Source organism: Ranitomeya variabilis, chromosome 7, assembly GCF_051348905.1.
Source record: "Ranitomeya variabilis isolate aRanVar5 chromosome 7, aRanVar5.hap1, whole genome shotgun sequence".
Classification (NCBI taxonomy): Eukaryota; Metazoa; Chordata; class Amphibia; order Anura; family Dendrobatidae; genus Ranitomeya; species Ranitomeya variabilis.
Genome location: NC_135238.1, coordinates 547,892 through 574,878, shown reverse-complemented (window position 1 = coordinate 574,878; position 26,987 = coordinate 547,892). Strand labels below are relative to the sequence as shown.

At 44.3% G+C, this 26,987-nt stretch overlaps 2 protein-coding genes across 4 annotated transcripts in view; both read left to right on the top strand.

Moving 5' to 3' along the window:
- Nucleotides 1-26,987, top strand: part of RNF25 (ring finger protein 25) — a 57,421-nt gene that overhangs the window by 9,339 nt on the left and 21,095 nt on the right. For 2 of the 3 annotated variants that reach the window (XM_077273580.1, XM_077273579.1), the window contains exons 2-3: nucleotides 15,011-15,085; nucleotides 15,180-15,273. In XM_077273580.1, the coding sequence (XP_077129695.1) occupies nucleotides 15,196-15,273 (78 nt within the window). In that variant the 5' untranslated portion in view covers nucleotides 15,011-15,085; nucleotides 15,180-15,195. Of the gene's footprint in view, nucleotides 1-6,280; nucleotides 6,417-15,010; nucleotides 15,086-15,179; nucleotides 15,274-26,987 lie in introns of those variants that run through there. The other variant, XM_077273578.1, reaches the window with a different exon arrangement.
- On the top strand, nucleotides 19,707-21,467 carry LOC143784964 (uncharacterized). The gene is made up of 2 exons (XM_077273581.1): nucleotides 19,707-20,481; nucleotides 20,568-21,467. The coding sequence occupies exons 1-2, from the start codon at nucleotides 20,254-20,256 to the stop codon at nucleotides 21,303-21,305; spliced, it is 966 nt and encodes a 321-aa protein (XP_077129696.1). The 5' UTR covers nucleotides 19,707-20,253; the 3' UTR covers nucleotides 21,306-21,467.

Genomic DNA, 26,987 nt, shown 5'->3' with positions numbered 1-26,987 from the left:
ATGTCTGTAGTGTTATTATCCCCCTAGTACAGAGCAGTGTTATATGTCTGTAGTGTTATTATCCTCCTAGTACAGAGCAGTGTTATATGTCTGTAGTGTTATTATTCCCCTAGTACAGAGCAGTGTTATATGTCTGTAGTGTTATTATCCTCCTAGTACAGAGCAGTGTTATATGTCTGTAGTGTTATTATCCTCCTAGTACAGAGGAGTGTTGTATGTCTGTAGTGTTATTATTCCCCTAGTACAGAGCAGTGTTATATGTCTGTAGTGTTATTATCCTCCTAGTACAGAGCAGTGTTATATGTCTGTAGTGTTATTATCCCCCTAGTACAGAGCAGTGTTATATGTCTGTAGTGTTATTATCCCCCTAGTACAGAGCAGTGTTATATGTCTGTAGTGTTATTATCCCCCTAGTACAGAGCAGTGTTATATGTCTGTAGTGTTATTATCCCCCTAGTACAGAGCAGTGTTATATGTCTGTAGTGTTATTATCCCTAGTACAGAGGAGTGTTATATGTCTGTAGTGTTATTATCCCCCTAGTACAGAGCAGTGTTATATGTCTGTAGTGTTATTATCCTCCTAGTACAGAGCAGTGTTATATGTCTGTAGTGTTATTATCCTCCTAGTACAGAGCAGTGTTATATGTCTGTAGTGTTATTATCCTCCTAGTACAGAGCAGTGTTATATGTCTGTAGTGTTATTATCCTCCTAGTACAGAGGAGTGTTATATGTCTGTAGTGTTATTATCCCCCTAGTACAGAGCAGTGTTATATGTCTGTAGTGTTATTATCCCCCTAGTACAGAGCAGTGTTATATGTCTGTAGTGTTATTATCCTCCTAGTACAGAGCAGTGTTATATGTCTGTAGTGTTATTATCCCCCTAGTACAGAGCAGTGTTATATGTCTGTAGTGTTATTATCCCCCTAGTACAGAGGAGTGTTATATGTCTGTAGTGTTATTATCCCCCTAGTACAGAGCAGTGTTATATGTCTGTAGTGTTATTATCCCCTAGTACAGAGGAGTGTTATGTCTGTAGTGTTATTATCCTCCTAGTACAGAGCAGTGTTATATGTCTGTAGTGTTATTATCCCCCTAGTACAGAGCAGTGTTATATGTCTGTAGTGTTATTATCCCCCTAGTACAGAGCAGTGTTATATGTCTGTAGTGTTATTATCCTCCTAGTACAGAGCAGTGTTATATGTCTGTAGTGTTATTTTTACCCTTCGCCACGACAGCACCCCACATGAGAGAGAGGGATCCGCCCCATGGGAACAGGAAACCTACAGAATAAAAGGAGGCGGTCCCCTCTCCTCCTCAGTTTAGGTTTCCTGTTCCTACAGGGACCCAGCTTACCTACAGATGAAGAGGATCCCTGGGCCATGCACCCGCCTGCGTCGGTATCTGAGGGAACGGCAGGGGCTGCGGTTCCAGAAGCAGCGGCGGGGGAGCCCCTGCTTGCAGCCTCCCCCCTCGTCTGGCCAAGCATCCACGGTCCGGGTCCGGTCACCGTGGGTCCGCCCAGCACCGTGAGGACGCGCGCGCTGCTGCGGCCGGCTTAATATCCCCAGCCGCCGCATGGTGAGTGAGAGCGGCGCGTCTAACCCGGAAGTCGCTGGAGCACTTCCGGGTTGGTCCGGGGAGGCAGGAGAATGGGCGGCAGATTTAAAAATGCAGCGCTAGCGTCGGGCCGGTGTGTGTAAGATGGCTTCACTGGCCGACGATGCGCACTTGCCCGCAGTGCAACAGCGTTCTCCTAGCAAGGAGAGAAGCGCTAGGAGCAGCACAAAGAGTGGTGGTCGACCTCCAGAGAAGGGTTCTACCACCAAACGAAATCCGCCTCCAGAACCGGTACCTGTCAGCTTCACTGGGTGAGTTTTTGAAAGAGTCTCTTCCTATATGCTGATATATGTTCCTCCTGTATCTTTCCTCTAGACTAAGAAAAGGACACACAAGTCCAAGCACAAGGAATGTGCTTTATGTACGCAGCCCCTCCCGGATGATTATGTTAAAAAACTGTGTTCGGAGTGTATCATGCAAACCTTACGGCAGGAAAACATAATGACTCCATCAGATGTCAGAGCTATAATCCGGGAAGAAATGCAGGGGTTGGCGCAGACAAGTACCACCAGTACCCGTCAGCTTAGTAGGTCCAAATCTCCAGTCAGTTCACAGTCAGAGGATGTATGTATATCCTCAGGTGAAGTGGAATCCCAGCCGAGCTCATCCGAGACTGAAGGGGGACTTTGTCTTCCCAACAGCAGTGTGGACAATTTAATAAAATCTGTCAGAAGCACGATGGGGTGCTCAGATGAGAAAGAAAGTAAATCGGCTCAGGACATCATGTTCGCGGGGTTAGGACAGAGGAAACGTAGGTCCTTCCCCGTCATAAAAACTATTAAAGAAATAGTAAAAAAAAGAGTGGGATAAGCAAAATAGAGGTTTTCTACCATCATCCTCTAAAAGACGCTATCCCTTCAGCGACGAGGAGCTAAATACCTGGTCAAAGGTGCCGAAGGTTGATGCCGCTGTAGCCTCCACAACCAAACAGTCGGTCTTACCGGTGGAGGATTCAGGAGTCCTGACAGACCCGCTGGACCGTAAAGCAGAAGCTTTACTAAAAAGGTCGTGGGAAGCCAACACGGGGGCGTTCAGGCCCGCCATATCTAGTACCTGCACTGCGAGGTCACTACTAGTGTGGATGGAGCAACTGGAGGAACAGATTAGAGGTAGAACTTCGAGAGAGTCAATCCTGCCGAAATTCCCTCTAATCAAAGAAGCAGTAGCATTCTTGGCTGATGCCTCTGTGGATTCGCTACGCCTAGCAGCCAGGTCAGCCGGCCTAGTGAACACAGCCCGGCGAGCACTCTGGCTAAAGAACTGGAAAGGGGACGCACAGGCCAAAGCAAAACTTTGTGCGATCCCCTGCCAGGGTGAGTTCCTTTTCGGAAAAGCGCTGGATGAACTCCTGAGTAAAGCAGGAGAAAGGAAAAAAGGCTTCCCTAACCAGTATCTTCCATCCTACAGGAGAGCCTTCAGAAGACGTCCCTTTACCAGGAACAAGCCGTTCGAACAAAGGGAGCGATGGGAGTCGAAGGACCCGAAGCAAAAAGGTGCCTTTTTTAGCGGGTCCCATAACCCGAAACGCAAATACCGCTAACCAGGAGGTGGGCGGCAGATTAAAATTCTTCCTCCCCAGGTGGGAACAAATAACATCCAGCCAGTGGATTCTGGACATTGTACAATACGGCCTAAAATTGGAATTTGACCGAATCCCTTGGGATTCCTTTATAGTAACATCTCCAAAAGGTCAAGACCAACAAAGGGCTCTGGAATCAGAGATCCTATCTCTTCTGTCTAAAAAAGTCCTGATAGAAGTTCCCCAGGATCAAGAAGGGAAGGGGTTCTATTCCCCTTTATTCTTGATCAATAAGCCTGATGGTTCATTTAGAACCATCATAAATCTCAAGAGATTAAACGCCTTCCTGCGTAATCATACCTTCAAAATGGAATCCATTAGTTCAACCATAAAACTCTTGTTTCCTAGGTGTGTCATGGCCGGAATAGACTTAAAGGATGCCTATTATCATCTTCCCATACATGCCGAACATCAAAAGTATCTAAGGGTAGCAGTCACCCTGGAAGGACAGGTTCGACACTTTCAGTATGTTGCAATGCCATTTGGGCTTTCTATGGCTCCCCGCATCTTCACTAAGGTGATATTAGAAGTGATGGCTCATCTACGTCAACGAGATACCTTGATAATACCCTACCTAGATGACTTTCTAGTGGTGGGAAACTCTATGCTTCAGTGTAAAACTCGTCTATCTAATACGATCTCGTCCCTACAGGAGTTAGGTTGGATCGTCAACTTCGAAAAATCCCGGCTGAATCCAGAAACCGTCCAGACATTTCTAGGAATCCAGCTAGACTCCGTAAGTCAGAGATGCTTCCTCCCCCAGGCAAAGAAACTGACTATACAATCAAGGGTATCAGACGCAATACGCAACCCCTACATGACATTAAGGAAGGGCATGTCTTTACTGGGGTCATTATCATTATGTATCCCTGCTGTACCATGGGCACAATTTCATACTCGTCAATTACAGTATGAGGTATTGTCGGCTCAGGGAAAAGACGGACGTCTAGAAAGCAGAATAACTCTTTCCAAAGATATCTTAGAATCACTATCCTGGTCGCTAGACATGGACCACCTCTCAGAGGGTGTGCCATGGATAATAGACCCATCTAAAATAATTACCACCGACGCCAGCCCTATTGGGTGGGGAGCACATATGAAAGACAGTCTGGCCCAAGATACTTGGGACCAGGCAGAATTGTCATATTCCTCCAATTGGAAGGAGTTAAAAGCGGTAGAATATGCCTTAAATCACTTTCTTCCGCAGATTCAAGGAGCAAATGTAAGAATTTACTCTTACAATTCCACCACAGTGGCATATGTGAACCGTCAGGGTGGTACAAGGTCAGGAAGTCTAATGACCATAGCTGCAGACATCTTCCAGCTGGCAGAGACTCATCTAACATCCCTAACAGCCCTGCACATCAGAGGTGTAGAAAACATCAGGGCAGACTACCTCAGCCGAAACGAGTTACGTCAAGGGGAATGGACCTTAAACAGATCCATATTCAGTATGATAACAGAATCATGAGGGATACCACAAATCGACCTATTTGCCACAAGAGACAACCGGCAAGTAAGAAGGTTCGCTTCCCTGAACGCCATGGATCACCCAGATATGTTAGACTCTCTCCACCATCCTTGGAGGTTCCAGCTGGCATACGCCTTTCCTCTGATGTCTCTGATTCCACTAGTGATCAGAAAGATCAGGAGGGAACAAGCAAGAGTAATCCTCATTGCACCATTCTGGCCGAAAAGACCATGGTTCTCTTGTCTCCAGACCATGTGCCTATGCGATCCATGGATTCTCCCATCAGACAAGAAGCTGCTGTCCCAAGGCCCCTTTTTCCACCCGCAAGTGAAAGGTCTTCACTTGACGGCGTGGAATTTGAGAGGCAACTACTAAGATCAAGAGGGTTCTCAGCAGAACTAGTAAACACCCTCTTATTGAGCAGGAAAAGATCTACCACCCTGATATATAGTAGGGTATGGAATAAATTCTTAGACTTTTACACGGTACCGTTCACTAAGCAAGTTCCAGTCACACCTATTCTAGAGTTCTTGCAAAAAGGCCGAGAGTTGGGGTTATCTGTAAACACCTTAAGAGTTCAGGTCTCGGCATTAGGAGCCCTATATGGATGCAATATAGCAGCTAATAGGTGGATCTCCAGATTCATAAAATTTTGTGAACGTAGTAAACCGGTCCATATTCCCCGTCTACCTCCGTGGGATTTAAATCTAGTGCTAGAGGCCTTAACCAGCTCCCCATTTGAGCCACTAGATTCAATACCTTTAAAAATCCTGACATATAAAGTAGCCCTCTTGGTAGCCCTAACCTCAGCTAGACGGGTTAGCGACATCCAGGCCCTATCAGTAGACCCACCCTTCTTACTGATATTCCATGATCGGATAGTCCTAAAACCAGACCCCTCATACCTCCCTAAGGTAGCGTCCACCTACCACAGGTCCCAAGAGATATTTCTCCCTTCCTTTTTTGATTCACCTGTAACTCCAGAACAGCATAAATTCCACACCTTAGATGTCAGAAGAGCCATCCTGACCTATATAGAAAGGTGTCAGACATGGAGGGAGAGTAGGGCTCTGTTTATCTCCTTTCAGGGCCACAAGAAAGGACATGGGGTCACGAGAGCTACCATATCTCGATGGATTAGAGATGCTATCTGCTTGGCCTATACATCAAAAGGCGAGATTCCTCCAGCGGGTATTAAAGCGCACTCAACACGAGCCATGGCTTCCTCCTGGGCGGAACAAGCAGATGTACCGATCCATTTAATATGTAAGGCCGCAACTTGGTCTACACCTTCTACCTTTTACAACCATTATAGACTTGATCTATCTACATCTTCTGATCTAACCTTTGGTAGAGCTGTTCTTAATACAGTAATCCCACCCAAATAATGAATCTCTGAAAATCTCTCATGTGGGGTGCTGTCGTGGCGAAGGGTAAAAAGCCGGATTACTCACCGGTAATGCTCTTTTAATGAGTCCACGACAGCACCCATTTACTACCCTCCCTAAGTTATGCACAGCTCTTCCTTTTAAATTCACAAATAATGGTTGTATAGAGTTTAAGATATTTATGTTGCTGAATAAGAATTAATACTAAAGCTTTTGCGGTTCCCTTTTTGTACTCTGTAAACTAAACTGAGGAGGAGAGGGGACCGCCTCCTTTTATTCTGTAGGTTTCCTGTTCCTATGGGGCGGATCCCTCTCTCTCATGTGGGGTGCTGTCGTGGACTCATTAAAAGAGCATTACCGGTGAGTAATCCGGCTTATCCTCCTAGTACAGAGCAGTGTTATATGTCTGTAGTGTTATTATCCTCCTAGTACAGAGCAGTGTTATATGTCTGTAGTGTTATTATCCTCCTAGTACAGAGCAGTGTTATATGTCTGTAGTGTTATTATCCCCCTAGTACAGAGCAGTGTTATATGTCTGTAGTGTTATTATCCCCCTAGTACAGAGCAGTGTTATATGTCTGTAGTGTTATTATCCCCCTAGTACAGAGCAGTGTTATGTCTGTAGTGTTATTATCCTCCTAGTACAGAGCAGTGTTATATGTCTGTAGTGTTATTATCCTCCTAGTACAGAGGAGTGTTATATGTCTGTAGTGTTATTATCCCCCCAGTACAGAGCAGTGTTATATGTCTGTAGTGTTATTATCCCCTAGTACAGAGGAGTGTTATATGTCTGTAGTGTTATTATCCTCCTAGTACAGAGCAGTGTTATATGTCTGTAGTGTTATTATCCCCCTAGTACAGAGCAGTGTTATATGTCTGTAGTGTTATTATCCTCCTAGTTCAGAGCAGTGTTATATGTCTGTAGTGTTATTATCCTCCTAGTACAGAGCAGTGTTATGTCTGTAGTGTTATTATCCTCCTAGTACAGAGCAGTGTTATTATCCCCTAGTACAGAGCAGTGTTATGTCTGTAGTGTTATTATCCTCCTAGTACAGAGCAGTGTTATATGTCTGTAGTGTTATTATCCCCCCAGTACAGAGCAGTGTTATATGTCTGTAGTGTTATTATCCCCCCAGTACAGAGGAGTGTTATATGTCTGTAGTGTTATTATCCCCCCAGTACAGAGGAGTGTTATGTCTGTAGTGTTATTATCCCCCTAGTACAGAGCAGTGTTATATATCTGTAGTGTTATTATCCCCCTAGTACAGAGCAGTGTTATATGTCTGTAGTGTTATTATCCTCCTAGTACAGAGCAGTGTTATATGTCTGTAGTGTTATTATCCCCCTAGTACAGAGCAGTGTTATATGTCTGTAGTGTTATTATCCCCTAGTACAGAGCAGTGTTATATGTCTATAGTGTTATTATCCCCCTAGTACAGAGCAGTGTTATATGTCTGTAGTGTTATTATCCCCCCAGTACAGAGCAGTGTTATATGTCTGTAGTGTTATTATCCTCCTAGTACAGAGCAGTGTTATATGTCTGTAGTGTTATTATCCTCCTAGTACAGAGCAGTGTTATATGTCTGTAGTGTTATTATCCTCCTAGTACAGAGCAGTGTTATATGTCTGTAGTGTTATTATCCCCCTAGTACAGAGCAGTGTTATATGTCTGTAGTGTTATTATCCCCCTAGTACAGAGCAGTGTTATATGTCTGTAGTGTTATTATCCTCCTAGTACAGAGCAGTGTTATATGTCTGTAGTGTTATTATCCTCCTAGTACAGAGCAGTGTTATATGTCTGTAGTGTTATTATCCCCCTAGTACAGAGGAGTGTTATATGTCTGTAGTGTTATTATCCTCCTAGTACAGAGCAGTGTTATATGTCTGTAGTGTTATTATCCCCCTAGTACAGAGCAGTGTTATATGTCTGTAGTGTTATTATCCTCCTAGTACAGAGCAGTGTTATATGTCTGTAGTGTTATTATCCTCCTAGTACAGAGCAGTGTTATATGTCTGTAGTGTTATCCCCCCAGTACAGAGCAGTGTTATATGTCTGTAGTGTTATTATCCCCCTAGTACAGAGCAGTGTTATGTCTGTAGTGTTATTATCCTCCTAGTACAGAGCAGTGTTATATGTCTGTAGTGTTATTATCCTCCTAGTACAGAGCAGTGTTATGTCTGTAGTGTTATTATCCCCCCAGTACAGAGCAGTGTTATATGTCTGTAGTGTTATTATCCCCCTAGTACAGAGCAGTGTTATGTCTGTAGTGTTATTATCCCCCCAGTACAGCGGAGTGTTATATGTCTGTAGTGTTATTATCCCCCCAGTACAGAGGAGTGTTATATGTCTGTAGTGTTATTATCCCCCTAGTACAGAGCAGTGTTATATATCTGTAGTGTTATTATCCCCCTAGTACAGAGCAGTGTTATATGTCTGTAGTGTTATTATCCTCCTAGTACAGAGCAGTGTTATGTCTGTAGTGTTATTATCCCCCTAGTACAGAGCAGTGTTATATGTCTGTAGTGTTATTATCCCCTAGTACAGAGCAGTGTTATATGTCTATAGTGTTATTATCCCCCTAGTACAGAGCAGTGTTATATGTCTGTAGTGTTATTATCCCCCCAGTACAGAGCAGTGTTATATGTCTGTAGTGTTATTATCCCCCTAGTACAGAGCAGTGTTATATGTCTGTAGTGTTATTATCCTCCTAGTACAGAGCAGTGTTATATGTCTGTAGTGTTATTATCCCCTAGTACAGAGCAGTGTTATATGTCTGTAGTGTTATTATCCTCCTAGTACAGAGCAGTGTTATATGTCTGTAGTGTTATTATCCTCCTAGTACAGAGCAGTGTTATATGTCTGTAGTGTTATTATCCTCCTAGTACAGAGCAGTGTTATATGTCTGTAGTGTTATTATCCTCCTAGTACAGAGGAGTGTTATATGTCTGTAGTGTTATTATCCTCCTAGTACAGAGCAGTGTTATATGTCTGTAGTGTTATTATCCTCCTAGTACAGAGCAGTGTTATATGTCTGTAGTGTTATTATCCCCTAGTACAGAGGAGTGTTATATGTCTGTAGTGTTATTATCCCCCCAGTACAGAGGAGTGTTATATGTCTGTAGTGTTATTATCCTCCTAGTACAGAGCAGTGTTATATGTCTGTAGTGTTATTATCCTCCTAGTACAGAGCAGTGTTATATGTCTGTAGTGTTATTATCCCCCTAGTACAGAGCAGTGTTATATGTCTGTAGTGTTATTATCCCCCTAGTAAAGAGCAGTGTTATATGTCTGTAGTGTTATTATCCCCCTAGTACAGAGGAGTGTTATATGTCTGTAGTGTTATTATCCTCCTAGTACAGAGCAGTGTTATATGTCTGTAGTGTTATTATCCTCCTAGTACAGAGCAGTGTTATATGTCTGTAGTGTTATTATCCTCCTAGTACAGAGCAGTGTTATATGTCTGTAGTGTTATTATCCTCCTAGTACAGAGCAGTGTTATATGTCTGTAGTGTTATTATCCCCCTAGTACAGAGCAGTGTTATATGTCTGTAGTGTTATTATCCTCCTAGTACAGAGCAGTGTTATATGTCTGTAGTGTTATTATCCTCCTAGTACAGAGCAGTGTTATATGTCTGTAGTGTTATTATCCCCCTAGTACAGAGCAGTGTTATATGTCTGTAGTGTTATTATCCCCCTAGTACAGAGCAGTGTTATATGTCTGTAGTGTTATTATCCCCCCCAGTACAGAGCAGTGTTATATGTCTGTAGTGTTATTATCCTCCTAGTACAGAGCAGTGTTATGTCTGTAGTGTTATTATCCCCCTAGTACAGAGGAGTGTTATATGTCTGTAGTGTTATTATCCTCCTAGTACAGAGCAGTGTTATATGTCTGTAGTGTTATTATCCTCCTAGTACAGAGCAGTGTTATATGTCTGTAGTGTTATTATCCCCCTAGTACAGAGCAGTGTTATATGTCTGTAGTGTTATTATCCTCCTAGTACAGAGCAGTGTTATATGTCTGTAGTGTTATTATCCTCCTAGTACAGAGCAGTGTTATATGTCTGTAGTGTTATTATCCCCCTAGTACAGAGCAGTGTTATGTCTGTAGTGTTATTATCCCCCTAGTACAGAGGAGTGTTATATGTCTGTAGTGTTATTATCCCCCTAGTACAGAGCAGTGTTATATGTCTGTAGTGTTATTATCCCCCTAGTACAGAGCAGTGTTATGTCTGTAGTGTTATTATCCCCCTAGTACAGAGGAGTGTTATATGTCTGTAGTGTTATTATCCCCCTAGTACAGAGCAGTGTTATATGTCTGTAGTGTTATTATCCCCCCAGTACAGAGCAGTGTTATATGTCTGTAGTGTTATTATCCTGCTAGTACAGAGCAGTGTTATATGTCTGTAGTGTTATTATCCTCCTAGTACAGAGCAGTGTTATGTCTGTAGTGTTATTATCCTCCTAGTACAGAGCAGTGTTATATGTCTGTAGTGTTATTATCCCCTAGTACAGAGGAGTGTTATATGTCTGTAGTGTTATTATCCCCCTAGTACAGAGCAGTGTTATATGTCTGTAGTGTTATTATCCTCCTAGTACAGAGCAGTGTTATATGTCTGTAGTGTTATTATCCCCCTAGTACAGAGCAGTGTTATATGTCTGTAGTGTTATTATCCCCCTAGTAAAGAGCAGTGTTATATGTCTGTAGTGTTATTATCCCCCTAGTACAGAGGAGTGTTATATGTCTGTAGTGTTATTATCCTCCTAGTACAGAGCAGTGTTATATGTCTGTAGTGTTATTATCCTCCTAGTACAGAGCAGTGTTATATGTCTGTAGTGTTATTATCCTCCTAGTACAGAGCAGTGTTATATGTCTGTAGTGTTATTATCCTCCTAGTACAGAGCAGTGTTATATGTCTGTGGTGTTATTATCCCCCTAGTACAGAGGAGTGTTATATGTCTGTAGTGTTATTATCCTCCTAGTACAGAGCAGTGTTATATGTCTGTAGTGTTATTATCCCCTAGTACAGAGCAGTGTTATATGTCTGTAGTGTTATTATCCCCCTAGTACAGAGCAGTGTTATATGTCTGTAGTGTTATTATCCCCTAGTACAGAGCAGTGTTATATGTCTGTAGTGTTATTATCCCCTAGTACAGAGCAGTGTTATATGTCTGTAGTGTTATTATCCTCCTAGTACAGAGCAGTGTTATATGTCTGTAGTGTTATTATCCCCTAGTACAGAGCAGTGTTATATGTCTGTAGTGTTATTATCCCCTAGTACAGAGGAGTGTTATATGTCTGTAGTGTTATTATCCTCCTAGTACAGAGCAGTGTTATATGTCTGTAGTGTTATTATCCCCCCAGTACAGAGCAGTGTTATGTCTGTAGTGTTATTATCCCCTAGTACAGAGCAGTGTTATATGTTTGTAGTGTTATTATCCTCCTAGTACAGAGCAGTGTTATATGTCTGTAGTGTTATTATCCCCCTAGTACAGAGCAGTGTTATATGTCTGTAGTGTTATTATCCTCCTAGTACAGAGCAGTGTTATATGTCTGTAGTGTTATTATCCCCCTAGTACAGAGCAGTGTTATATGTCTGTAGTGTTATTATCCCCCTAGTACAGAGCAGTGTTATATGTCTGTAGTGTTATTATCCCCCTAGTACAGAGCAGTGTTATATGTCTGTAGTGTTATTATCCTCCTAGTACAGAGCAGTGTTATATGTCTGTAGTGTTATTATCCCCTAGTACAGAGCAGTGTTATATGTCTGTAGTGTTATTATCCCCCTAGTACAGAGCAGTGTTATATGTCTGTAGTGTTATTATCCCCCTAGTACAGAGCAGTGTTATATGTCTGTAGTGTTATTATCCTCCTAGTACAGAGCAGTGTTATATGTCTGTAGTGTTATTATCCCCTAGTACAGAGCAGTGTTATATGTCTGTAGTGTTATTATCCCCTAGTACAGAGGAGTGTTATATGTCTGTAGTGTTATTATCCTCCTAGTACAGAGCAGTGTTATATGTCTGTAGTGTTATTATCCCCCCAGTACAGAGCAGTGTTATATGTCTGTAGTGTTATTATCCCCTAGTACAGAGCAGTGTTATATGTCTGTAGTGTTATTATCCTCCTAGTACAGAGCAGTGTTATATGTCTGTAGTGTTATTATCCCCCTAGTACAGAGCAGTGTTATATGTCTGTAGTGTTATTATCCTCCTAGTACAGAGCAGTGTTATATGTCTGTAGTGTTATTATCCCCCTAGTACAGAGCAGTGTTATATGTCTGTAGTGTTATTATCCTCCTAGTACAGAGCAGTGTTATATGTCTGTAGTGTTATTATCCCCTAGTACAGAGCAGTGTTATATGTCTGTAGTGTTATTATCCTCCTAGTACAGAGCAGTGTTATATGTCTGTAGTGTTATTATCCCCCTAGTACAGAGCAGTGTTATATGTCTGTAGTGTTATTATCCTCCTAGTACAGAGCAGTGTTATATGTCTGTAGTGTTATTATCCCCCTAGTACAGAGGAGTGTTATATGTCTGTAGTGTTATTATCCCCCTAGTACAGAGCAGTGTTATATGTCTGTAGTGTTATTATCCTCCTAGTACAGAGCAGTGTTATATGTCTGTAGTGTTATTATCCTCCTAGTACAGAGCAGTGTTATATGTCTGTAGTGTTATTATCCTCCTAGTACAGAGGAGTGTTATATGTCTGTAGTGTTATTATCCTCCTAGTACAGAGGAGTGTTATATGTCTGTAGTGTTATTATCCTCCTAGTACAGAGCAGTGTTATATGTCTGTAGTGTTATTATCCTCCTAGTACAGAGCAGTGTTATATGTCTGTAGTGTTATTATCCTCCTAGTACAGAGCAGTGTTATATGTCTGTAGTGTTATTATCCTCCTAGTACAGAGCAGTGTTATATGTCTGTAGTGTTATTATCCTCCTAGTACAGAGCAGTGTTATATGTCTGTAGTGTTATTATCCTCCTAGTACAGAGCAGTGTTATATGTCTGTAGTGTTATTATCCTCCTAGTACAGAGCAGTGTTATATGTCTGTAGTGTTATTATCCTCCTAGTACAGAGCAGTGTTATGTCTGTAGTGTTATTATCCCCTAGTACAGAGGAGTGTTATATGTCTGTAGTGTTATTATCCCCCTAGTACAGAGCAGTGTTATATGTCTGTAGTGTTATTATCCTCCTAGTACAGAGCAGTGTTATATGTCTGTAGTGTTATTATCCCCCCAGTACAGAGCAGTGTTATATGTCTGTAGTGTTATTATCCCCTAGTACAGAGCAGTGTTATATGTCTGTAGTGTTATTATCCTCCTAGTACAGAGCAGTGTTATATGTCTGTAGTGTTATTATCCCCCTAGTACAGAGCAGTGTTATATGTCTGTAGTGTTATTATCCTCCTAGTACAGAGCAGTGTTATATGTCTGTAGTGTTATTATCCCCCTAGTACAGAGCAGTGTTATATGTCTGTAGTGTTATTATCCTCCTAGTACAGAGCAGTGTTATATGTCTGTAGTGTTATTATCCCCTAGTACAGAGCAGTGTTATATGTCTGTAGTGTTATTATCCTCCTAGTACAGAGCAGTGTTATATGTCTGTAGTGTTATTATCCCCCTAGTACAGAGCAGTGTTATATGTCTGTAGTGTTATTATCCTCCTAGTACAGAGCAGTGTTATATGTCTGTAGTGTTATTATCCCCCAGTACAGAGGAGTGTTATATGTCTGTAGTGTTATTATCCCCCTAGTACAGAGCAGTGTTATATATCTGTAGTGTTATTATCCCCCTAGTACAGAGCAGTGTTATATGTCTGTAGTGTTATTATCCTCCTAGTACAGAGCAGTGTTATATGTCTGTAGTGTTATTATCCCCCTAGTACAGAGCAGTGTTATATGTCTGTAGTGTTATTATCCTCCTAGTACAGAGCAGTGTTATATGTCTGTAGTGTTATTATCCCCCAGTACAGAGGAGTGTTATATGTCTGTAGTGTTATTATCCCCCTAGTACAGAGCAGTGTTATATGTCTGTAGTGTTATTATCCCCCTAGTACAGAGCAGTGTTATATGTCTGTAGTGTTATTATCCTCCTAGTACAGAGCAGTGTTATATGTCTGTAGTGTTATTATCCTCCTAGTACAGAGCAGTGTTATATGTCTGTAGTGTTATTATCCTCCTAGTACAGAGCAGTGTTATATGTCTGTAGTGTTATTATCCTCCTAGTACAGAGCAGTGTTATATGTCTGTAGTGTTATTATCCTCCTAGTACAGAGCAGTGTTATGTCTGTAGTGTTATTATCCCCTAGTACAGAGGAGTGTTATATGTCTGTAGTGTTATTATCCTCCTAGTACAGAGCAGTGTTATATGTCTGTAGTGTTATTATCCTCCTAGTACAGAGCAGTGTTATATGTCTGTAGTGTTATTATCCCCCTAGTACAGAGCAGTGTTATATGTCTGTAGTGTTATTATCCTCCTAGTACAGAGCAGTGTTATATGTCTGTAGTGTTATTATCCTCCTAGTACAGAGCAGTGTTATATGTCTGTAGTGTTATTATCCCCCTAGTACAGAGCAGTGTTATATGTCTGTAGTGTTATTATCCCCCTAGTACAGAGCAGTGTTATATGTCTGTAGTGTTATTATCCCCCTAGTACAGAGCAGTGTTATATGTCTGTAGTGTTATTATCCCCCTAGTACAGTCCAGTCGCACAATGTAAAGATTGAGACAATGCCCCCCCCCCCCCTTTTTTTTTTTTTTTTTATTACGTGTTCTTGCAATTCACGCCAAGGAAATAAACGTGTGTATTTGGAATAATTTTCTGTAAGAAATACTTCCAGAAAATGAAGGCTGCCAACCCCTTTGGCCACGACTGTATGTCTGTAGTTTTTTATTATCCTCCTCCTAGCATCGGGGGATTATATGTTTGCTTTTTCTGCTTTTTTTTTCAGTTCGCTCTCTCAGGAGTTGGTAGTTCTTCAGTCCATCTATCTTGATGAATTGGACATTTCGCAGGACGAGGACGGGTTGGTGACTTTCCTGCCTGCTATCTGCTCCTTTTCCATTCTTCTGCCTTGGTATTGATCCTCATCCTTGTCTGATCTTGTATGCTTATCACAGATTGGTGCTGCGGATCATGTTACACCCGACAACTGGGGATGACCCAGATAGTCAGTATGTGCGACTGACCCTGCATCTGCTCCTGCCACCACTGGTGCGTGACACATTAAGTAATATTTGAAAGTACTGTTATATAATCAGTTATTTTTACTCCATGTATCTGGTGTCTTCGGCTCTGTAGCCATCTTATTTTGTTGCTCTGCGTCCTCCCTCTCTGCATTCTCCTCCTTCTCATTTTGTTGCTCTGCGTCCTCCCTCTCTGCATTCTCCTTCTCATTTTGTGACTGTGTCCTCCCTCTCTGCATTCTCCTCCTTCTCATTTTGTGACTGTGTCCTCCCTCTCTGCATTCTCCTCCTTCTCATTTTGTGACTGTGTCCTCCCTCTCTGCATTCTCCTCCTTCTCATTTTGTGACTGTGTCCTCCCTCTCTGCATTCTCCTCCTTCTCATTTTGTTGCTCTGTGTCCTCCCTCTCTGCATTCTCCTCCTTCTCATTTTGTTGCTCTGTGTCCTCCCTCTCTGCATTCTCCTCCTTCTCATTTTGTTGCTCTGCGTCCTCCCTCTCTGCATTCTCCTCCTTCTCATTTTGTTGCTCTGCGTCCTCCCTCTCTGCATTCTCCTTCTCATTTTGTGACTGTGTCCTCCCTCTCTGCATTCTCCTCCTTCTCATTTTGTGACTGTGTCCTCCCTCTCTGCATTCTCCTCCTTCTCATTTTGTTGCTCTGTGTCCTCCCTCTCTGCATTCTCCTCCTTCTCATTTTGTTGCTCTGTGTCCTCCCTCTCTGCATTCTCCTCCTTCTCAGTTTGTTGCTCTGCGTCCTCCCTCTCTGCATTCTCCTTCTCATTTTGTGACTGTGTCCTCCCTCTCTGCATTCTCCTCCTTCTCATTTTGTGACTGTGTCCTCCCTCTCTGCATTCTCCTCCTTCTCATTTTGTTGCTCTGTGTCCTCCCTCTCTGCATTCTCCTCCTTCTCATTTTGTTGCTGTGTCCTCCCTGTCTGCATTCTCCTTCTCATTTTGTGACTGTGTCCTCCCTCTCTGCATTCTCCTCCTTCTCATTTTGTTGCTCTGTGTCCTCCCTCTCTGCATTCTCCTCCTTCTTATTTTGTTGCTGTGTCCTCCCTGTCTGCATTCTCCTTCTCATTTTGTTGCTCTGTGTCCTCCCTGTCTGCATTCTCCTCCTTCTCATTTTGTTGCTCTGTGTCCTCCATGTCTGCATTCTCCTCCTTCTCATTTTGTTGCTCTGTGTCCTCCCTGTCTGCATTCTCCTCCTTGTCTGCATTCTCCTTCTCATTTTGTTGCTCTGAGTCCTCCCTGTCTGCATTCTCCTTCTCATTTTGTTGCTCTGTGTCCTCCCTCTCTGCATTCTCCTCCTTCTTATTTTGTTGCTCTGTGTCCTCCCTCTCTGCATTCTCCTCCTTCTCATTTTGTTGCTCTGAGTCCTCCCTGTCTGCATTCTCCTCCTTCTCATTTTGTTGCTCTGAGTCCTCCCTCTCTGCATTCTCCTTCTCATTTTGTTGCTCTGTGTCCTCCCTCTCTGCATTCTCCTTCTCATTTTGTTGCTCTGAGTCCTCCCTCTCTGCATTCTCCTCCTTCTCATTTTGTTGCTCTGAGTCCTCCCTCTCTGCATTCTCCTCCTTCTCATTTTGTGACTGTCCTCCCTCTCTGCATTCTCCTCCTTCTCATTTTGTTGCTCTGTGTCCTCCCTCTCTGCATTCTCCTCCTTCTCATTTTGTTGCTCTGAGTCCTCCCTCTCTGCATTCTCCTCCTTCTCATTTTGTTGCTGTGTCCTCCCTCTCTGCATTCTCCTCCTTCTCATTTTGTTGCTCTGAGTCCTCCCTGTCTGCATTCTCCTCCTTCTTATTTTGTTGCTCTGAGTCCTCCCTCTCTGCATTCTCCTCCTTCTCATTTTGTTGCTCTGTGTCCTCCCTCTCTGCATTCTCCTCCTTCTCATTTTGTTGCTCTGAGTCCTCCCTCTCTGCATTCTCCTCCTTCTCATTTTGTTGCTCTGAGTCCTCCCTCTCTGCATTCTCCTCCTTCTCATTTTGTTGCTCTGTGTCCTCCCTCTCTGCATTCTCCTCCTTCTCATTTTGTTGCTCTGAGTCCTCCCTCTCTGCATTCTCCTCCTTCTCATTTTGTTGCTCTGAGTCCTCCCTCTCTGCATTCTCCTCCTTCTCATTTTGTTGCTCTGTGTCCTCCCTCTCTGCATTCTCCTCCTTCTCATTTTGTTGCTCTGAGTCCTCCCTCTCTGCATTCTCCTCCTTCTCATTTTGTTGCTCTGTGTCCTCCCTCTCTGCATTCTCCTCCTTCTCATTTTGTTGCTCTGAGTCCTCCCTCTCTGCATTCTCCTCCTTCTCATTTTGTTGCTCTGAGTCCTCCCTCTCTGCATTCTCCTCCTTCTCATTTTGTTGCTCTGTGTCCTCCCTCTCTGCATTCTCCTCCTTCTTATTTTGTTGCTGTGTCCTCCCTCTCTGCATTCTCCTCCTTCTCATTTTGTTGCTCTGAGTCCTCCCTGTCTGCATTCTCCTCCTTCTCATTTTGTTGCTCTGAGTCCTCCCTGTCTGCATTCTCCTCCTTCTCATTTTGTGACTGTGTGTCGGTCCCTCTCTGTGTCCTCCTCCGTCTTATTCTGTGGCATTCAGAGGAACCTTTATTTCCAGGACGTCCCTAATAACATCACACCAGGAGGTAGTCCTTCGCATGCTCTAGGGATAGGAAGCATATGACAGGTTAAAAGCCCCCTTTCACCTCATCCTCATTGTTTGTTTTTCCTGTTCCTAGCTGGATAGACTCAGGAGAGGAAGCGCGTCAGCTTTAAAGATTACCTGGCGAGCTCAGGGGGATTGGAGGGGATCCTTTTTTTTTTTTTTCCCCTTCCACCTGTGAAGAGGCTTGTAGCCTAACTTGCGGGGTTGGGGTCCCTCAGCCAAGTCAGTAGCACAGGAAGTGGCTCCTGGCTTTCGCTGCTTCCCTCTGTGGAGGGCTCCTCGCCACAAGCTGCTGCTTCCTCCAGTGACACGCACCGCAGGCCTTCCAGGGTGATTTCAAGGGGAGCCACACAAATATCAGCGCAGCAAGCATTCTAGCGTGGAATGCAGGGGACTGTGGGGATAGGGCGTACACGAAGAAGACAAGGTAGGACCCTAAAAAGGGTTGTTGATGATCTGATTTAGTGTGCAGTTTGACGATGATGTTAATCGTGCACTTTCAGAGACCCCGTCAGAACAATCCCTGGGCGTTGAAAGTTTTATAATCTTATTGGCCCCAATAAATTTGGTTAAGTTAACATCATACAGCTCTGGATCCTTTTTAGCCTCAAAATCTCCTATCTTGTTTAAATTAAGGACAGAGGTCTCTATAGGGTCTGGTTCTTCCACCAGGAAGGAAAGCAGAAGATGTGCAACATGGAACGCCAAACTACCAGAGGCACATAAGAAGCAGTTATGTGCGGAGTGCGTCATGAAAATCTTACAAGAGCACCAAACCTCGTTTATGGGCGACATGAGATCCATGATCAGGGAGGAAGTACAAAGCACGGTCTCCCGCCTTGTTCCCCCTCAAAGGGTTCAGGGCATGTCCCACCATAAAAGAGCTAGATGGGAAATGGAGGAATCATCAGAAAGAGTGTTCTTATTGCTCTGACCAGGATCTGGAACATGACAAAACTGAGTGAACTACACGAGCCTTCTCAGTACAAGACAAGGTATTTGGAGGATTGGAAACTCAGCGAAGTGTTCCCAGTTAGCAAAGTTGTCATCAAAACCATGATCATGGATGAATGGGTAGATGCAGGAAAGAGGCTTGTCATTCCCAGAGATTTCAAAGCCCGTCTCCCCTTTGATTCAGAGGATGTTACAGTTTGGGATGAAATCCCAAAAACTGACATTCCTACTGTCAGGGTATGTGCACACGTCAGGATTTCTTGCAGAAATTTTCCTGACAAAATCCGGACATTTCTGCCAGAAATCCGCATGCGTTTTTTGTGCGGATTTTTTGCGTTTTTTTTTCCTGACACTCCAATTTCATGGAAAATCCTCAAAAATAATGAAAATGTTGCTTCTTTTTCCAGAATGCATTCTAAATGATAGGATGCATAATGTATGCGTTTTTTATGCGGCATTATAGCGTTTTTATCGGGGAAATCTGCAAAAAAAAACCGCACAAATTCCTGAAGAAATCCTGACGGTGTGGCAAGGAAGAAATCAATCCCCTTTGAAGATTCTTCAGATCTCCAGGATGCTATGGGTAGAAAGGCAGAGGGGTTACTAAGAAAAGCCTGGGAGGCATCAGCTGCCATCATTAGGAACAACATTGCCACCACCTCTGTAGCTAGGGTTCATGTGTTTGTCGATTGACAAATTAATGGTTCAATTACAATTTGCCTGCGAGTATTGGATTTTATTAGAGTTCCTTCCCATGCTAAAAACGGCTATAATTTTTGTGGCAGTTGCTTCATTGGATTTGGGAAGGTTTGCAGCCAGAAGCAACATCCATTCTAACTTGGCTAGGCGGTCTCTCTGATTTTTACCCTTCGCCATGACAGCACCCACTGGAGAGATAGGGATCCGCCCCAAGGAACAGGAAACCTACAGAGACATAAAAGGGGGCGGTCCCCCTCTCCTCCTCAGTTTAGGTTTCCTGTTCCCAGGGGACAGGATCTCTGAAGACTACAGAAATCATACCTGGGCTAGGAGCATCCGCCTGTGCGGTTTCTGCGCGAACGGCAGGGGATGCAGTCCAGATGCAGCGTCGGGGGAGATTCCGTTAGACGGCTCCCCCCTCGTCTGGCCGGCATGTGGGATGGCTGAGTCCGGGAGAGACGACGCCGATTCCACAGGAGCAGCGCTGCAGAGGTGCGGCCTTGAACAGGCTCCAGACGCGGACCACCAGGTAAAAGGGTCCGGGATCTGCGGCACAGCTGCAGCGGCAGCCGGTACACCGCTCCATAGCGCAGGCCGGGATAATGGCGGCCGCACATGCGTGGAGCGGTGTAAGAATCCCCAGAATGACCCGGAAGTAGAGGAGCACTTCCGGGTCACTCACACAGCGGTGGAGGGAAAAGCGCGGTTTCGCGCATGCGCAGTGCACCGCTGCAGAGTAAAAAAAAAAAAAAAAAAAGTTTACTGACCGGATCCTGGCCTATAAAAAGGGGGAAGTTGCAAACGCACAGGCGATGCAACATGTCGTCCCCAGGCAAGACTGTGGACCCAGCAGGTGAGCCAGCCAGCAGAAGGTCCTCAGATGCCAGCCACAGGAGTGAGACCAAGGATTCAAGATCCAGAAAGTCGCAGCCTCCTATTTCGGTACCGTACAGCTTCACTGGGTGAGTGTGATTTCCCCTCTGCCTATAAAGCTGACACCCTTTTCCACAAATGTCTTCTTCTCCCAGGCCAAAAAGAGACAGAAATCTAAGCACAAGCAATGTGCGTTATGTGACGAGCCTCTCCCAGATTCCCACCCCAAAAAACTCTGCAATCAGTGTATGGCGGAAACAATGCAGAGTCCATCTATGTCGGTCACAGATATACGGGCCATAATTAGAGAGGAATTACAGGCCATCTCACAAGCCAGTACCCCCCCTAAAAAATCCGGGAAAGAAAAGGCTATATCCAGCTCTGAGTCCGAGGAGGAAGGCGTTATCCACTCAGACTCCTCGCAGGCATCATCCTCTTCCTCAACACATTCCGACATTGAGGGTCGAGCTTGTTTTCCTCTTGATGGGGTGGACAACCTAGTAAAGTCCATCAGGAATACTATAGGTTGTGAGGATACAAAAGACGACCAAACTGCACAAGACATCATGTTTGCAGGGTTGGCAGAGAGGAAGAGAAGAGCATTCCCAGTAATTCCTGCGGTTAAGGCTCTGATAAAGAGGGAGTGGGAGAAACAGGACCAGAGAGGTTTCCTCCCGTCAGCCTCCAAAAGGAAGTACCCCTTTAATGATGAGGAGTTAATTTCATGGACTAAAATCCCTAAGGTGGACGCTGCAGTCGCCTCCACCTCAAAACAGTCAGCCCTACCAGTCGAGGATGCGGGCCTACTTTCTGATCCTTTAGATCGGAAGGCAGAATCGTCACTGAAACGATCATGGGAGGCTTCCATCAATTGCCAGCACGTGCACAGCTAGATCCATGCTTGTGTGGATTGATCAGCTGGATCAACAAATCGAACAGGGGGTCTCCAGACAAAAATTGCGGGATGCGATACCACTAATTAGAGGTGCAGCAGCATTCATGGCCGATGCTTCAGCTGACTCCCTTCGCCTCGCAGCAAGGGCAGCCGGTCTAATTAATAATGCCAGACGTGCGTTATGGATGAAGAGCTGGAAGGGGGATACGCAGTCAAAGGCTAAGATCTGCGCTATTCCGTGTGAGGGTGAGTTTTTGTTTGGGAAAGCATTAGACGAGATCCTCAAAAAAGCAAAAGAGAGGAAAAAAGCCTTCCCTGACCCCTCAATTCCTTTCTATAGGAAGACCTTTAGGAAGAGGCCGTTCGGGAAAAGAACACAGACTGAAAGATCGTCACGATGGGCCACAAGAGAGGGAAAACAGGGTGGCACTATGTTCAAAGGCCCCCCCTTCCGTAGAGACAACAAATTCTGAAACACCAGACACCCCAGTAGGGGGCAGGTTAAAATTTTTCTTTCCCCAATGGCGAAAAATCACGTCAAGTTCCTGGGTGCTAAATATTATTAAGGAAGGAATGAAAATAGAATTCCTCCAAATTCCCCATGATTCCTTTATTTTAACAGCCCTTTCCTCACCAGTGCAACAGAAGGCCCTTGAACTGGAAATTAGAAGTCTTATAGTTAAAAATGTTTTAGTTAGGGTGCCAAAGGGACAAGAGGGTAAAGGGTTCTACTCTCCGTTATTTTTAATCCCTAAACCCGATGGTTCATTTCGAACAATTATAAATCTTAAAAAACTCAATACGTTTATTAAAAATTATACGTTTAAAATGGAGTCTATTAGATCGGCCATTAAGCTCCTTTTTCCAAATTGTAGAATGGGCGGCATTGATTTAAAAGATGCCTACTACCATCTCCCTATCCATAGTAGGTATCAAAAATACTTAAGAGTGGCAGTAACTCTTGAGGGGGAGATTCATCATTTCCAGTATACAGCCATGCCCTTCGGTCTCTCCACGGCACCCAGGATCTTCACGAAGGTAATGTTAGAAGTAATGGCCTACCTTCGCCAGAGAGACACATTAATCATTCCCTACTTAGATGATTTTTTAGTTGTAGGAAACTCATCCCTTCAGTGTGCGGAACGATTAGCTGACACTGTCTCGTCCTTAGAAAGCCTGGGCTGGATCGTCAACTATAAAAAATCCAGACTCACCCCACTTTCTCTTCAGACATTTTTGGGATTTAGTCTAGATTCCATAAAGCAAAAATGTCTACTTCCCCAAGAAAAAATATCTCTTATAGAGGGTAAAGTTGTGGCGGCCATTCACAAACCTCAAATGTCCCTGAGAGCAGGAATGTCCTTGCTAGGATCCCTCTCCTCCTGTACTCCAGCCGTTCAGTGGGCACAACTTCATACCCGAACATTACAACATCAGATACTTCGGGAACAGAGAAAATTTCTGGGGCACCTTGAATCGAAAATAACTTTATCCGAGAAAGTCTTATCCTCCTTAGAATGGTGGCTAAATAAAGACAACCTAGCGGGGGGTGTCCCTTGGGTAATATCACCATCCCACACGATAACTACGGACGCTAGTCCCCACGGGTGGGGCGCACACATGGGAGATAGATTCTGCCAGGGAACCTGGGATAAGAATGAGGATTTATATTCATCAAACCTAAAAGAATTGAATGCGGTAAACTATGCACTGCGTCAATTTCTCCCACAGCTACGAGGAAGCCACGTCCGAATCTGTTCAGACAACACTACGACAGTGGCGTATTTAAACAAACAAGGCGGCACAAGATCAGACGCTCTAATGTCTTCCGCAAACAGTACCTTAATCCTGGCCGAAAAGCATCTGTTGTCCCTCTCGGCAGTCCACATCAAAGGAGAGGACAATCAACAAGCGGACTTCCTAAGTCGACACACTCTTCATCAAGGAGAATGGTGTCTCAATCCTCACATTTTCCACAAGATAACATTGTTATGGGGCAAACCCCAAATAGACCTGTTCGCTACAAAACAAAACAAACAAGTCCAGAAATTCGCATCTCGGTCCCGTGCAGATCACCCGGACATTCTAGATGCTCTTCAAACACCCTGGCAATTCAAGCTGGCGTATGCTTTCCCTCCGATAATTCTGCTTCCACAAGTAATACGGAAAATCAGGGAAGAGCAGGCCAGAATAATACTAATAGCGCCATTCTGGCCCAAGAGACCATGGTTCTCGTGCCTGCGGTCGATGTCGGTGACGGATCCTTGGGTCCTTCCCTCAATCCCAAACCTTCTCTCCCAGGGACCTTTCTTCCACCCTCAGGTGGACAGCCTCCACCTGACGGCCTGGAATTTGAAAGGCAGATATTAAATTCCAGGGGGTTTTCAAAAGGCCTAATTGATACACTCCTGCTTAGCAGGAAACCATCTACAACAAAAATTTACACCAAAGTATGGAAGAAGTTTCTTCAGTTCCATACTAGTTCAAACCCCTCTGAAGTCCCAATAAAATCTATACTAGAATTTCTACAGAAAGGGAAAGAGTTAGGTCTGTCAGTTAACACACTAAAGGTCCAGGTGTCCGCTCTGGGTGCCCTCTATGGCCATAATATTGCTGGTAATAAATGGGTATCCCGCTTCATCACGGCCTGTGAACGAGTTACTCCTGTCCACATACCTAGAGTAGCTCCGTGGGATCTAAATCTAGTCTTAGACTCTCTAACAGAATCCCCATTTGAGCCTATAGACACAGCATCTTTAAAACACTTGTCGTTAAAAACAGCCTTCTTAGTAGCCTTAACATCGGCTAGAAGAGTCAGCGACATTCAGGCCTTGTCGATAGATCAACCTTACCTTCTCACATTTCATGACAGACTAATCTTAAAACCGGACCCCCTATACCTTCCTAAGGTAGCAGGGAAGTTCCACAGGTCACAGGAGATACATCTTCCTACTTTCTTTAAAGATCCCTCTACTCCTGAAGAACAAAAATTCCATACTCTAGACGTCAGGAGAGTAGTTTTGCAATATATTGAGAAAACTAGTAGTTGGAGGCAGAGTAGGGCTCTGTTCATATCCTTCCAGGGCAAAAAGAAAGGATATGGAGTCACAAGAGCAACATTATCCAGGTGGATAAGAGACGCTATCCGGTTGGCCTATTCCATGAAAAACGAAGAACCTCCGGAGGGCATCAAAGCACATTCCACCAGAGCCATGGCTTCTTCCTGGGCCGAAAAAGGGAACGTGCCAATCGAAGATATATGTAAGGCTGCAACTTGGTTGGCTCCTTCCACTTTCTATAATCACTACAGGCTCGACCTGTCTTCTGACTCTGACCTACACTTTGGCAGGACTATCCTCAGCACGGTGGTCCCCCCCTAGGTGTTGGTCTCTGGAAATCTCTCCAGTGGGTGCTGTCATGGCGAAGGGTAAATAGCCGGATTACTTACGGTAATGCTCTTTTAATGAGTCCATGACAGCACCCAGTCACATCCCTCCCTAATAAAAGCCAATGTAATTACTTCTATGAAGTTTATATTCTGATGATACATTGTGATGATTGACTAACACTGGCGGTCCTCCGGGTACTCTGAAATTAAACTGAGGAGGAGAGGGGGACCGCCCCCTTTTATGTCTCTGTAGGTTTCCTGTTCCTTGGGGCGGATCCCTATCTCTCCAGTGGGTGCTGTCATGGACTCATTAAAAGAGCATTACCGTAAGTAATCCGGCTAATCAACCTGATCGGGGGATAGTCATTCGAAAAGCCAGCTATGCTCCATCCTGTTTTCAGGCTTACAGGTGTTTGAAGCCGTATTAGGTCAGATACTAGAAATAGCTTTTGACAACAAAAAAGGTTTCCCAGAATAAAGGCCCGGGAGATATCCTTCCTTTTGTAAGTGCCGTCCATCCCAGAGACAAGAATCCAGAGTGAAAGGTAAAACGCGATGGTGAAGTTACTCCAAGGGAGGTAAGGGTAGAGGTCACAGGAGTCAGGGGGGAGTCTTTGAGAGGCTGGCAGGCCATCTCAGAGAATCGGTGGATTCTACAGAATGTAGGGGAAGGCTACAGGATAGAATTTACTTTCACCCCTCAGAAAAAGTTTCTCCTAACAGTTCCTCAATCTCCAACCTCCCTAAAAAGATTCTTGGGGGACGTCAGGTATCTGATATCATCTGGAGCAGTTATTCCAGTGCCTTGCTCTGAGATTTGCCAGGGCCACTATTTCAATCTGTTTTCCATAAATAAACTCTCAAAGTATCATACCACTATAAATCATGGGTCAGGTACAGAACGTTCAAGATGGAAACTATCTCACTAACCCTTTTTCCACCTAAGACGTATAGTTACATTTGAGTTGGGCTCTCCCTGTTTTCTGCAGGCTCTGGCGATGAGCAACTTTACTGCAACTTTACTGGCACATGTCAACTGATTTGAACAGCTGACACGTGCCCTTAACAGCCATGGCTGGAATCGCAATAATTTAACATGCTCGTGCCAGAAGTGCGTCACTAATCCCACCCATCGGCGCCCATATCACATTACCGCGGATCACCGATGGGTTGGCATGACAACGCGGGGTCTGCAGCAGACCCCTGTGGCTGTCATTGTCATTGCCTGATTGCTTTGAGTGCTGCCCAGCAGTCAGCGCTCATAGCAAGTGAGCGATTTAGCTTCATAGAGCAGGGCTGAAGCCCTTTGTATAGCACAGGCGATCAAATGATCGCGTCTTCTAGTCTCCCATGGAGACTATTGAAGCAAGTACAAAGCAAAAAAAAAAAGTTTCTAAATCTTAAAAAAAATAAAAGTTCAAATCACTCCCCATTCGCCCTATTCAGAATCGCCGAACTAGCAATCGAATAAAAATAATCCAATCTGTAAACGGTGTAACGAGAGAGAGTCAAAATGCCAGAATTACATTTTATTTGGTTGCTGCAGTATTGCACTAAAGGTACCTTCACACGAAGCGACGCTGCAGCGATAGCGACAACGATGTCGATCGCTGCAGCGTCGCTGTTTGGTCGCTGGAGAGCTGTCACACAGACCGCTCTCCAGCGATCAACTATGCCGAGGTCCCCTGGTAACCAGGGTAAACATCGGGTAACTAAGCGCAGGGCCGCGCTTAGTAACCCGATGTTTACCCTGGTTACCAGCGTAAAATCTAAAAAAAACAAACAGCACATACTTACATTCACGTCCCCCTGCGTCCACTTCCTGACTGACTGAGCGCCGTACAGTGAGAGCAGAGCGGTGACGTCACCGCTGTGCTGCTTTCACTTTCACTTTGCGGCGCTGAGTCAGAGGAGGAAGCAGACTGCAGGGGACGCAATGTGAGTATGTGCTGTTTGTTTTTTTTACATTTTACGCTAGTAACCAGGGTAAACATCGGGTAACTAAGCGCGGCCCTGCGCTTAGTAACCCGATGTTTACCCTGGTTACCAGTGTAAAATATCGCTGGTATCGTTGCTTTTGCTTTCAAACACAACGATACACAGCGATCGGACGACCAAATAAAGTTCTGGACTTTATTCAGCGACCAGCGACATCACAGCAGGATCCTGATCGCTGCTGCGTGTCAAACGAAACGATATCGCTAGCGAGGACGCTGCAACGTCACGGATTGCTAGCGATATCGTTATAATGTCGTTTCGTGTGAAGGTACCTTAACAGAGATCAAAAGATCA

Coding starts and splice junctions, on each gene's coding strand:
- LOC143784964 (XM_077273581.1), top strand. CDS start 20,254: ATGCGCAGTGCACCGCTGCAGAGTAAAAAAAAAAAAAAAAAAAGTTTA. Junction 20,482..20,567: donor AGTCGCAGCCTCCTATTTCG/GTACCGTACAGC, acceptor TTCTTCTCCCAG/GCCAAAAAGAGACAGAAATC.